We start from the raw sequence: 13,055 nt of genomic DNA on the forward strand, positions 1-13,055 counted from the left end.
TGGCACGTTATGGGCTGCGTTACTGTGTTTGCACATGCTCAGTGTATTTTGTTTTTAATAAAAAAAAAAAACTAACGCATGCGCCGTTTTGGGCGCATCAGGATGCTACGATAACGGCGCATTTTATGACAGCTTAACGCAACGCAAAATAGCATAACGTGTACTAACACATTATGCTTTTGTGTTGCGTTACTACCTGCGGTGCGACCTTAACGTCGCACCAAAAACGCAACGTCAATTGTGAACTTAGCCTCAATGGAGCTGAAGTGGCTTCCAGGATTGTGGCTCTCCACCCAATTGTGACCCTGAAGTTGAGGACAACTGTAAGTGAGTATGCAGCTGTTTTGTGGGAAGAGTACTGCAGCATCAGGTCTGCCAGAGTGTGGGGGAGAAGAAGTGGTTCATTAAGGCCTGGGCACTTATCAATATGCAGGACATAGGGAAATCAGGCAGTGTACACTTTTGTGCTGCATAGTAAACTGTTCTGACAAAGCATTGCTGTATGCATTTTGTGTGTGTGCAGCAGAGAACTGTCATATTCAGTATAGTTGAACAGGGTCAGCTCTACAATGGAGAGCAATGCAGGTCTCCTTTTTTTTTTTTTTTTTTTTTTTTTTGCAAAAGAGTGCCTGGACCCCTAGAGGAAAAAAAATGGAATTAATGGAATTGAGCCTTAAAGGATAACTGAACTGAGATGGATATGGAGGAAGCCATGTGTATTTCCTTTTAAACAATGTACATTGCCTGGCTATCCTGCTGATCCTCTGCCTCTAAAGCCTCATCTGCACGGTACAATTTTCCATCAGATCGACTGGTGATCTCATAAGAAATTGCTTCGTGTGTAGACATCCAAATTGTTTCAGATCTATTTTGTGATAGATTTTGCATTGATCGGTACCCAAAATCTATTGCAAAATCTATCACAATCTGATTGGACTGGTTGGAAATTATCTAATAGATCCGATCTGATGGAAAATTGTACCATGTAGATGAGGCTTAATACTTTTAGCCATAGACCTTGAACAAACATGCAGATCAGATGTTTTACTGCATTTGCCATATGCTTGTTTTAGGTGTGAAATGAAGACACTACTGATGCATGAAAGATCAGCAGGACTGCCAGGCAAGTGGTATGGTTTCAAAAGAAATGCTGTGTTTGACAATTGGGGGCTTCATGACTATTGTCAATTAATCAATACCTAGTAAGCCATTGAGGAGGGGGAGCAGTAAGTGCCTGTGCTCACAAAGAAAGATGCCCCCCTATATGCATGTGCTAATCACGCATATACTGAGGCATACAAGAAGGGAGTCTAAAGTGCCAGTAGTGCAATGCAGGATGGGGAAAATAGAAGATTCCCATAGATTCAAGGTGGCACGCATGTTACCTGACTCTGACTGTCTGCCCCGCCTCCTCATGACCTACTTCCTATTTAGGCCTGTAGTGCTGGCATCTCATTATGCCCAGCAGAAGCCACGGTCTGCGGCAAATCGCGAAGGCTCAGTCCAGGGCACACCGCGCTTCCTCCCTCTCCATTGCGATCGGTAAGCACCTACTTCACTGTCACTTTGATTCACTCCACGCTATTGTTGCTTAGCTGGCACTGTCCAGCCCTTTGTCTTTGCTGTCATCACCTTGAATCTATGGGAATCTTCTATTTTCCCCCTCCTGCATTGCACTACTGGCACTTCAGACTCCCTTCTTGTATGCCTCAGTATATGCGTGTTTAGCACATGCATATAGGGGGGCATCTTTCTTTGTGAGCACGGGCACTTACTGCTTTCCCTCCTCAATGGCTTACTATGTATTGATTAATTGACAATAGTGGTTTTGGAAGTTAGTGGCTTATCTTACTATTACAGTACTATTTTGATATGGTGTGTTTTAATTGTTTTTATATTTGGTTACCTATTTGATACAATAAAGCTTATTCTTACTATATATACCGGTACCTTTTTTGGTGCGGTTTTATGGGGAAGCTTCTTTGTTGAGTGCTACAGGTTTCCTGGTGGAGGCTAGCAGCAACCTGAGGACATGTTACAGTGAACCCTATTACACCCACTACCTCTTCTGCGTTATGTAGCCTTGTATTGCGGCTCTTCCCTGCCAACCACCTAAAAGTAGCAGGCATAATGGTGTGGGGGTGGGTACAACTTGCAGTTCTGTGGACAATCTCCAGTTGCCCCTACTCATAGTCCCAGAAATCTACAAAAAGGAGATTTAATACATTCAAAATAAAGCCAAAATATGTTTGTTTGTTTTATTGTAGCTAGAAGGAAATGTACAGTAGTTAACATAATTTGCAGAATACAAGACAATCCGGACTATAATAAGGCAAACATTTTGGGAAAAATTACTTAACCTGGTGCATTTATTGGTCAGGGGCATCTTGTGGACCTCCGCCCATCCCCCCCCCCCCCTTTCAAGCGGTGTCTAAGCTGCACTACACTAACCCCTTCTGCCCCACCAGCTAAGCTACGCTACACACTACACTACACTGACCCCTGCCCCACCAGCAAAGCTACACTACACTTAACCCCTGCTGCCCCACCAGCTAAGCTACACTACACTTACCCCTTCTTCCCCACCAGCTAAGCTACGCTACACACTACACTACACTGACCCCTGCCCCACCAGTAAAGCTACACTACACTACACTTAATCCTGCTGCCCCACCAGCTGAGCTACACTGTGCTACGTACTGTACTACACTGACCTCTGCCCCACCAGCAAAGCTACACTGCAGTACACACTACACTAACCCCTGCTGCCCCAGCAGCTAAGCCACACTACACTAACCCCTGCTGCCCTACCAGCTAAGCTGCACTACATTACACGCTACACTAACACTACACTACCACTGCAACCACTCTCACCTGATCCTGCTGCCGCACTCCTCTCCCCCTCAGTCTGGTTCTACAGCTGCACACACAGTCCTCTTCTCCTCCTGCAGCTTTCGAGATCCTGTACATGACCGGCGCCTGCTGCTGTACATGTGGCGCACATGCGACCTGGAGTCACCCAGAGAACCACTAATCAGTAAGTAGGAGCCGACCAGGAAGTACAGAGGACCCAGGCTGTATAGCAGCAGGAGGCCACAATTGCATCTTTTATTCTGAAAAATACGGTATGTGCTTGAAACTACAATACGGCTTGCTCCCTGCCTTGTCTGGATTAAGCTGATAGGCAGGTTGCTGAGGAGTGACCATGTGACTCTCAAGGGAGGAAGAACTTTTCAAGACATTAAAGTAGAAAACATGATTAAAGGGGATGTAAGCACAGTGACAAAGGCAGCAACAAGAGTGGAGGATATAAATTGTCTGCATGTTTGTTCCATAGCTGCACAGATCACCACCTACCTCATTCATAATCACAACCTGCTGTAAAAGATCTGTTGTTAAAAATTGCGTAGTACCCTGTTTCGCCTCCTGGTAGCAGGTTGTGCCTGGCCTGCTCACCATCTAATCCAGATATTGCATTTCAGCAGGTGTACACCATTAGGCTAAGGAATTAAAAGACAAATGATAAATACTCACCTTATTAGAGTGAAGCCTGTGTAGGCTTCTCCCAGTCAAACCTCCACCACGCCGTTCCAGCACTGGGACTCCCCAAACCTCATCTACATGGGCCTGTTGACGGGAGCCTGGCCGCCCCGTGCAGGTGCAAGACACTCATGCTTGCACAGTGGCATGGAACCACTTGGGCTCAGGTCTTACTGCTTAGCATGAGCGGCTCTGTGCTACTGCACAGGCGTGAGCTGTCCTGCACCTGCACAGAATTTTCAGAGGATTCCAGCAAGAAGCGGTGGTCTCTGGAGGAGGATGTGGGAAGACTCTATCAAACTTTTTTTTGTTACAGGTTCTCTTTAAAAAGAGCAATTCAATAACAGAAGTTATATATGCCTCTTTGTATATTCTATTTTGTGTATTTTTTACTTTTCTAAATAGGTCGACTATTTTAAATAGGTTGTTGTTTTTGTTATTATTATTTGTATTATTTTTCTGTCTGACAGTGCACTTTAATCATTAAAAGTTGTGGTTGTAATTTAGCATTCGGTAGTGCAGAAGTCTGTTATGTCTAATGCTAGGTACACACCATACAATTTTCTGTTAGATTCACCTGCCAGATAGATTTTTTTCCAACATGTAATAAAAATTGTATGGTGTGTACTTAGCATAAAAGCCAAACATGGACATCCTAGACATGCCTCGTTTTTCATCCATCCATTCATACATATAACATTGGGTTCTTAGGCAATAGACCTGTTGGTTTAGAATCAAGTTCAACTACCTATAAATAGATTATACAGTAGATGACCCGCTGCTGCGCACAGCTATACAGCCATGTTAGTAAATATAGGTGAAATGTCAGATCAGATGTTCTATGTTTCCCTACTTACTTTTGACATTCTTCAAACATACCCTGTTTGATAACCATCTTCCTTTGTCCTAGGTTGCTGCTTCTTCTTCAGAGCTTTGATGTTTACACTGAGTTAATAAGCAACCAAGGCCACCTCGCCCCATCTCATGGTCCTGGACCTTCCATGTCCATTGGACTGACAGTCCGGAAATATTGGAGCAGTTTGTTAAATTTGGGAACTGTATTCCAAAAAACACTAAAGGGAAAGGTAACCATTTTACAGCTTCAGTTTTGTTATACTGTTTAACATCCTGTTTGGATCTGAACTCCTGTTCAGAAAATGTATGGGCAAGACTGAGGCAGCTATCCAAATATCTAAAAGGAGTGATTTTTATACATATACAGTGTATCACAAAAGTGAGTACACCTCTCTTATTTTGTAAATTATTTTATTATATCTTTTCACGGGAAAACACTGCAGATATGACACTTTGATACAATGTAAAGTAGTACACAGCCATTATTGTTTACACCAATGGCAGCAAAAGTGAGTACACCCCAAGTAAGGAATGCCAATATTCTGCCAAATTAGACATTTTCCCTCCCCAGGGTCATGTAACTCATTAGTGTTACAAGGTCTCAGGTATGAATGGGGAACAGGTGAGTTACATTTGGTATTATTACTCTCACATAGGCATGGCTGAACATTGTGATTTTGCATTCGCAAACACGTTTGCAAATTTTACTGCGAATGTTCGCAAACTAATCATTCACAGCTAGTCCCTTTGACTTTAATGCCCTGCAAACTTTTGAAAATCTTCATGGCATCTCTGCAGCCAAATTCATGGAGGACTCAGAACTGTACTTGTCTGTATCATTGCTTAATGGGTACTAGTGATTCCACTGCCTTATGGCCTTCATTCTCTATACCTTAGGCATTAAGGCCTGGGTGTAACCGAAGTTGGGCAGACTCCTCATGTCTCCTGTTAAATCAGGGACATGCCACACAAAGTGAATATTACAGAGGTAGGTCGGGCCTAGGGGCTGTTACAAGGTGGTTGATCTGCTGCTCCTCACACCATGTGTTTTGGGTCATGAGTCATACTGCAATACTCATCCATGAACCATTTTCAATTCCCTGGCTAAGGGAAGGAGGTGCTCACCCATCATTTCATAGTACATGTTCCCTTTGATGCAGTGAAGGTGTCTTGTGCCCTTAGCAGGACAACACCTCCAAAGCATAATGTGTCCACTTTCATGTTTGACAGTAGGGATGTTGTTCTTGGAGTCATAGGCAGCATTCCTCCTCCTCCAAACACGGTGAGTTGAATTGAGGTCAAAGAGCTCAATTTTAGTCTCATCTGACCACAACACTTTCACCCAGTTCTTCTCTGGATCATTCCAATGTGTATTGGTAAACGGCAGACAGGCCTGAACATGTGCTGTTGAGATTGACAGTCATTTTTTATTTCTTCCATTAGGGAAGTCCTGCAACTTCCACCTTCGTAACATCTGTAAGATTCGCCCTTTCCTGACCTCTGCCACCACCAAACTCCTCATCCATGCCCTCATAATTTCCTGCCTTGACTACTGCAATGCCCTGCTGTCTGGTCTCCCTATGACCCGAACAGCCCCACTGCAGTCCATCATGAATGCAGCAGCCAGAATTATCCACTGCTCCCATCGCTCCACCATGGCGGATCCCCTCCTTGAATCCCTCCACTGGCTTCCTATCCAGTCCAGAATCAGATTCAAGATACTGTGTCTGACCTATAAATCTGTCCACAAAACCTGTCCAACCTACATTTCCGGTCTTACTCAGAGGTACACACATAGCCGCTCACTCCACTCTTCCAATGAACTTCGCCTAACCGCCCCCCGCATCACCCAGTCCCATGCACGCCTCCAGGACTTCTCAAGGGCTGCTCCAACGCTATAGAACTCCCTACCTCCACCCATTAGGGCAGCCTCCTCCTTCAACATCTTCAAGAAAGCCCTCAAAACTCACCTTTTCACTCTGGCCTACTACCCCTCACAAGTGCTCTAAACCCACAGCTGAACTCTGATCTCCTACCTCTCATGTCCCTACCTCTCCCTTTAGATTGTAAGCCTTTGGGCAGGGTCCTCCTCCTTTTGTGTCCAACCTGATCATGCACCTCCATTGATGTGAACCCAAAGGACCATCTAGGCTAGGCATCTGAGTGAACCTAACTTGTCTAATCTCCATGCTCCCCTCCAGTGACTGACTAAGCATTACCTTGTACTCATACTGTGCTGCATGATCTGGTCTTTCTTGTATTCAGGTATTGTCATTTTGCTGTATGTCACCCCTAAATATTGTATGTATCCCTATTTATTGTCCAGCGCTGCATAATATGTTGGCACTTTATAAATACAATAAATAAATAATAGGGAATTATTTTGCCAATTGTTGTCACTTTCCCACCAAGATGCTTGGCAATAGTCATGTTTCACAGTCAAGACTTGTACAGGTCTACTCTTGTCTCTGACATTCCTGGACAGCTCTTTGGTCTTGGCCATGGTGACTAATTTGGAAACTTTTTGATTGATTATTTCTGTAGACAGATGTTTTTATACAGGTCTTATAACAAACTAAATTTAGGAGCAACCCCTTACAAAGTTGCTCTTAATCTCAGCTCAGTGCCTGCATAGAGTGAAGACACGTGGGAGCCTGAAATCTTGCTGGTTGATTCAGGACAATTACAATGCACATCAAGCTCTGACTTTGGGGCACTAGGTTTTTGAGGGTTCTTTTGTAGGTCTGTTTCTCACAACTACAGTAAACCTACCGTTACAATTATAGTCTGTTTTTTTTTCTCGGTCAGTGTACAAATTAGCAAATTAGCAAGGGACCAAGGACTTTCTTTCCCTCACTATATACGTGTGTGTGTGTTGATGATGATTGTAATCTGCTAATTATGATTACACAATATTTTGTTTACATTTTTGCAGTTACTGACATACGTAATTACGATTCATGTAATTTCAGACCAATTTAGCTGTTAATAGCAAGGCCCCCATACATGCTAATGTCACCAAAACTGCTACGTATTTTAAGAAGAATAGTGGGAATACGTAAAAAAAAAATTCAAAAAGATTTAGCATTTTTAAAATCCATCCAATTTTACTTGTTCCCACTCTTCTCCTTAACATACATAGCAATTTTGGTGACAATGGCATGTATGGGGGCTTTGTGATTAACCGCAAAAGTAGGCACGAAATTGTGAAAATTACGTGAAATAGTTAAATTATGGTTCCCGATTACGTATCCAAACTAATTACGATTTTTTTGTGTGAAATTTCACATTGCGATTTCACATCGTAACTGCAAGTTACAATAAGGATGTGTGTGTGTGTGTGTGAATGTGTGTGTGTGTGTGTGTGTGTGTGTGTGTGTGTGTGTGTGTGTGTGTGTGTGTGTGTGTGTGTGTGTGTGTGTGTGTGTGTGTGTGTGTGTGTGTGTGTGTGTGTGTGTGTTTTGCACAGGAATTTTTAGAAATGAATCAGTACAAGTTTGCAAGATTTTGTGGGCTTTGCCATTTGTGTTATTTAAACAATTACTATCCATATTTCTTAGAGATTATCTGCAAAAGGCAATGTTAAGACCACTGAGAGTGATATATCCAAAGAGCCACCTAATATGTCTTTATCCAGACTGCATACAGCTCCATCACGTCCTCAGAGCTATGGCCTTAGCTGTACCCCAAGAGAGTCAAAACCAGAAATTGGAAAGGACACTCGTAATGCAAGCTCACAGACGCTGGAGTGTGCTCTCACCCCGTGTGATGCATGTGCCATTGCCCAGAGTAGTATGAAAGAAGTCAGTGATACCATTATTAGTGTTTGCAGGAGTCAGAATTTGCCTTCATCTGTCATAAAAATTCAAGAACTTTTACCGTCTGGAGGAATCCTGTCTCCAAATGAGATGCGGTACTGGGCCAGTGAAGAAAGCAAGGACCTCGTCCGTATCAGTAAACATCTGTCAGAACTCACACAGCTGATACAGCCTCTGAGAAACCAACTTGAGGCAGCTAAGATTGAGAATGAGAGGCTTGAACAAAACATTGAAAACTGCAAGAGCCAGCTTCAGTCACAGAGAAAAGAGATAGAGAAACAGGCAAAAGACAGTGAGAAGAAGCTTCAAGAAAAGGGTCAACAAAGTCAAGAACTGATGGACAAGCTGGAGAAAGACAAGGAGGAGCTAAGGAAAGGTATTTACATATTAAAGCAAACCCAAGATCACAATATGTATCTAAGGTCCTATTTTGATTTGCAATTAGGCAAAAAATATCTTTCAGAGTATATTTAGTCTTTCTTAAAACTGTATCTTCTAATTTAGACTTTGTTTACACTAGATCTACTGCTGGGCTCTTCCCATAGAGGAAAGAGATAAGAGGACATGAAGAACATACTTATTCTTTCCTATTTAAAAAACTGGAGCCAATCACACATATCCATCTCATTCATCTCTGTTTTTTACATTACATTTTTTTAAGCCCGACATTCATAATGTTTTTGGACAGTGGATGCATTGCCATTCATTCCACAGACAGGCATGCATCCACATCCAAGTGCAGCAGACCCTGCTATGGACTTCCGGAGTTGTACAGGATATCAATTCTGTAATAATGAATAACGAATACACTGCCACTCCAGCCTAGTGTGAACAGAGCCTAAATATAGGCCTTCTCCTGAATCATGAACATAATTTTTGTTAAAGTGGTCTGACATTTATTTTTTTTAGCAGAACACCAGTGAAATGGTTAAACAAAGCAGTTTGGCCTGCTACTCAGCTTCAAATCTGCATCCAATCCGGAGATAACAGTATCTTTGTTTACATTCCAATGTTGATACATTTGTCTGTAACAAGTTAAAAACACTTTCTGAGAAGCTGTCTCTGCTTCAGGCACACAAACAGCTCAGAACAGTTCATTAGAAGATTTTAATACATAATAAAAAGCAGTTGTAATAAAATGCAATGACAGTTTTCAGGGCAAGAAAAACTGCACTTTGGAAATGTGTAATTTGTGGACAGACAGTGTTGCTTGTGCACAAAAGCAAATATAACTGTATGGATAATACAAAGTAGAAAAACACATTTTTATTGAATGTTATGTCAGATATTTCCTTTTAAACAATACCAGATGGTTTTCAGTCCTGCTGATTCCTTTGTCTGCAGTAGTGGCTGAATCACACACCTGAAACAGGCATGCAGCTAATCCAGTCTGACTTCAGTCAGAGCACCTGATCTGCATGCTTGTTCAGGGGCTGTGTAGAGACACAGGATCAGCAGGAGAGTCAGGCAACTGGTATTATTTTAAAAGGAAAAATCCACATCCTTCTCATTTTAGGTTCTCTTTAAGTCTTGAGCATGTTTAATGAATGTATTATTAAAAAAAAAAAAAGTTAAAGGGAATCTGAAGTGAAAATAAACTTATAATATAATGATTTATATGTGTAGTACAGCTAAGAAATACAACATTATTAGCACAGATATGAGTTTCATATGTTTCCAGTACAGGAAAAGTTAAGAAAGTTAAAGGAATCATCAGGCAAAAAAAAAAATGAGTTTCACTTACCTGGGGCTTCTACCAGCCCCATGCAGCCATCCTGTGCCCTCGTAGTTGCAACGCTAACGCTAAAATTTATTAGCGTTGCACCGCCTTACGCGAAAAGATTTATGCATTAATGTTCCTGCACTAGCGGGAATGCGTATAAATGTACACAATGCGGCCCGCCAACCCCAAGGTCAGCAAAAAACGAAACTAGCTGGCAGCGGGGGACTGGAGCAGCAGTGAGTGACTACGAGGGCACAGGATGGCTACATGGGGCTGGTAGAAGCCCCAGGTAAGGGAAACTCATTTTTTTTTTTGCCTGACAATTCCTTTAAGTTGTTATCTATGTAAAAGAGCTTCTGTGAGCTCTGCAACTTTATAAAGTCGTGGACAGCACTGCCTTTTGAAGCACTTATCTCAACTGTCTCTCATTGTTTCTTCTTTGTTTACGTTTTTTCTGCAGAGAAAAGTTTAAAGGGTCAGTACCCTGTTCTATAAAATCATTTAAATTCTGAGTGTATTGTGGAAACTGCAATTATTAGAGAATGATGCAATGTTATTAAAAATAAAACTACCGTATATACTCGCATACAAGCCGAATTTTTGACCCCCAAAAAGGGGGCCAAAAGTTGGGGGGTCGGCTTGTATGCGAGTCGTGTGTGGTGGTCCGCATCCGCGGACCACCACCCACACGTCGCCGTTACCAGGGAAACCGCTCTCTCCTGCCTCGTCACAGCAGCAGCACCGGGCGCGCTGCTGTGATACATTTATACGCATGATGGAGAGCAGAGCGAGAGGGGCACCCGGATTAGAGGAAGCGGCCACCGGCTGAACAGGTAATAGCAGCGGCGGCCGCGGGGGGATCACTATACTGGCCATACTGGGCACTATACTGGCTATACTGGGCACTTTACTGGCTATACTGGGCACTATACTGGCTATACTGGGCACTATACTGGCTATACTGGGCACTTTACTAGCTATACTGGGCACTATACTTGCTATACTGAGCACTATACTAGCTATACTGGGCACTATACTGGGCACTTTACTGGCTAAACTGGGCACTTTACTAGTTATACTGGGCACTTTACTAGCTATACTGGGCACTATACTTGCTATACTGGGCACTATACTGGGCACTTTATTGGCTAAACTGGGCACTTTACTAGCTATACTGGGCACTATACTTGCTATACTGGGCACTATACTGGCTATACTGGGCGCTATACTGGGCACTATACTGGCTATACTGGGCACTATACTGGCTATACTGGGCACTTTACTGGCTATACTGGGCACTATACTAGCTCTACTGGGGCACTACCTACCAATACTGGGGCACTATACTAGCTATACTGGGGCACTACCTACCCAGACTGGGCACTATACTAGCTATACTGGGCACTATACTAGCTATACTGGGCACTATACTAGCTATACTGGGCACTTTACTAGCTATACTGGGGCACCACCTACCCATACTGGGCACTATACTAGCTATACTGGGCACTTTACTAGCTATACTTAGGCACTACCTACCCATACTGGGCACTATACTAGCTATACTGGGACACACTGGGGGGATCACGCGGCCTGCACCAATCCAGCATTTCCTACCCCCGGCTTATATGGGGGTCAATCATTTTTCCCTGTTTTTTTAGGTAAAAGTTGGGGGGTCAGCTTATGTGCGGGTCGGCTTATATGCGAGTATATACGATATATACCTGAAAATAAAAATATGACACTATTTTCTTTGATACTAATGTTGTATTAATTATCCGTTCTACACAACCAATTAATTATATCATGAGGGTTTTTTCACTTCATTGTCACTTTAAACAGTTTCTTCAATTGAAGAGCCATGGACAAGCAGTGGGTGAGTCTGTCCCCCTTTTGAACCAGCACTATTACTGACCTCCTTATTTTAATTTAGGCTCTGTGATCTTAGAAGAAAGAGTTTCCATCTTGAAAGAGGAACTAAAAACGCAACATTGCACTATTCGAGACCTGGGTAAGGTTCAGTGACTAATATGTTATACAACAGATGTTAACCATAGTTGTTACAGGTGAGTGGGGTTTAGGGAGGTGGACATTGAAAAAGAGTGCCATATCTGTCATTTTACAGATAATTTACTATTACATAACCTAACCCTCTTGTCACACTAACTCTCCCTCTACTTACTCTGCTGTCAAAATTATGTCATGCTCGCTGGAAAGAGTGTTAGTACTTTTTGAATGTCTATCTGCTAGTAAAGCTCAAATTAATTGTAGTATAGGGGGTGGGGCACCAAAAGCAAGGTTAAGAACAATTCAAAACAATTATTAGATGTGGGTGGGCATAATGTTGGCAATACTCTTGTGGGGCTGCTGTGGGCTGCAATATGCTGCATGTACTGAAGATAAAGTGGGCTGCACTGTGCTGCATGTATTGCCGAAAAAGTGGCAGTTACTGACAGAATAGGATGGTTTTTGCTGCCATAAATCTCTACATGCAGGAGCTCAATGAGTGTATACTGTAAATGAGCCATGGCAACTAGCATGACAAAGTGAGGTGAGGACACAGCTGATTGAAGGATCATGTTATACTATACGGTACATATAGTAATGCTTGTTACAAGGTCATATGATATTATATATGATCTGCACCTATGATAACGCAATCTTTAATATAGAATGATGCACCATTATGCTCTCTTGTATTTTAGGTGAATTATCTCATGCTTTGTATATAGAAGCTATCATTCTGCAGAATCCATTGCTTGAGATGCTATTATAATCGCTGATTATGATTCCTTTATGATGTACTGTATTCCATTGTAATAAAAGTAGGTGGCGTGGAGTCTTGTTATCTTTTTATTAGCCTCAAAGTACATCCACACGTCTGATAGTTCTGAACAACTTGTCGTTCACACCGGTCGTTTGAGAGACAGTTCGTTAGACTGATAACAGCAGTTTTGACTGATCCGCTTGGTGGATCCGTGGACTAATTGTCATTCAAATGACAGTTATGCTGGGAAAAGACTGGTCGATCCGGCGGCCGATTAGCCGCCAGATCGACCCCCGCCGCGTCCCCGCTCATCTGCGTGGATCGATTACCGCTCGTCCCCGCCGGCGCTTCC

At 42.7% G+C, this 13,055-nt stretch overlaps 1 protein-coding gene across 2 annotated transcripts in view; it reads left to right on the forward strand.

Moving 5' to 3' along the window:
- Positions 1–13,055, forward strand: part of CCDC157 (coiled-coil domain containing 157) — a 66,136-nt gene that overhangs the window by 12,652 nt on the left and 40,429 nt on the right. For both annotated transcript variants that reach the window (XM_068240511.1, XM_068240521.1), the window contains 3 exons: positions 4,451–4,625; positions 7,956–8,589; positions 11,870–11,947. In XM_068240511.1, the coding sequence (XP_068096612.1) occupies positions 4,451–4,625; positions 7,956–8,589; positions 11,870–11,947 (887 nt within the window). The remainder of the gene's footprint in view (positions 1–4,450; positions 4,626–7,955; positions 8,590–11,869; positions 11,948–13,055) is intronic.

This window comes from Hyperolius riggenbachi, chromosome 1 (assembly GCF_040937935.1).
Source record: "Hyperolius riggenbachi isolate aHypRig1 chromosome 1, aHypRig1.pri, whole genome shotgun sequence".
Classification (NCBI taxonomy): Eukaryota; Metazoa; Chordata; class Amphibia; order Anura; family Hyperoliidae; genus Hyperolius; species Hyperolius riggenbachi.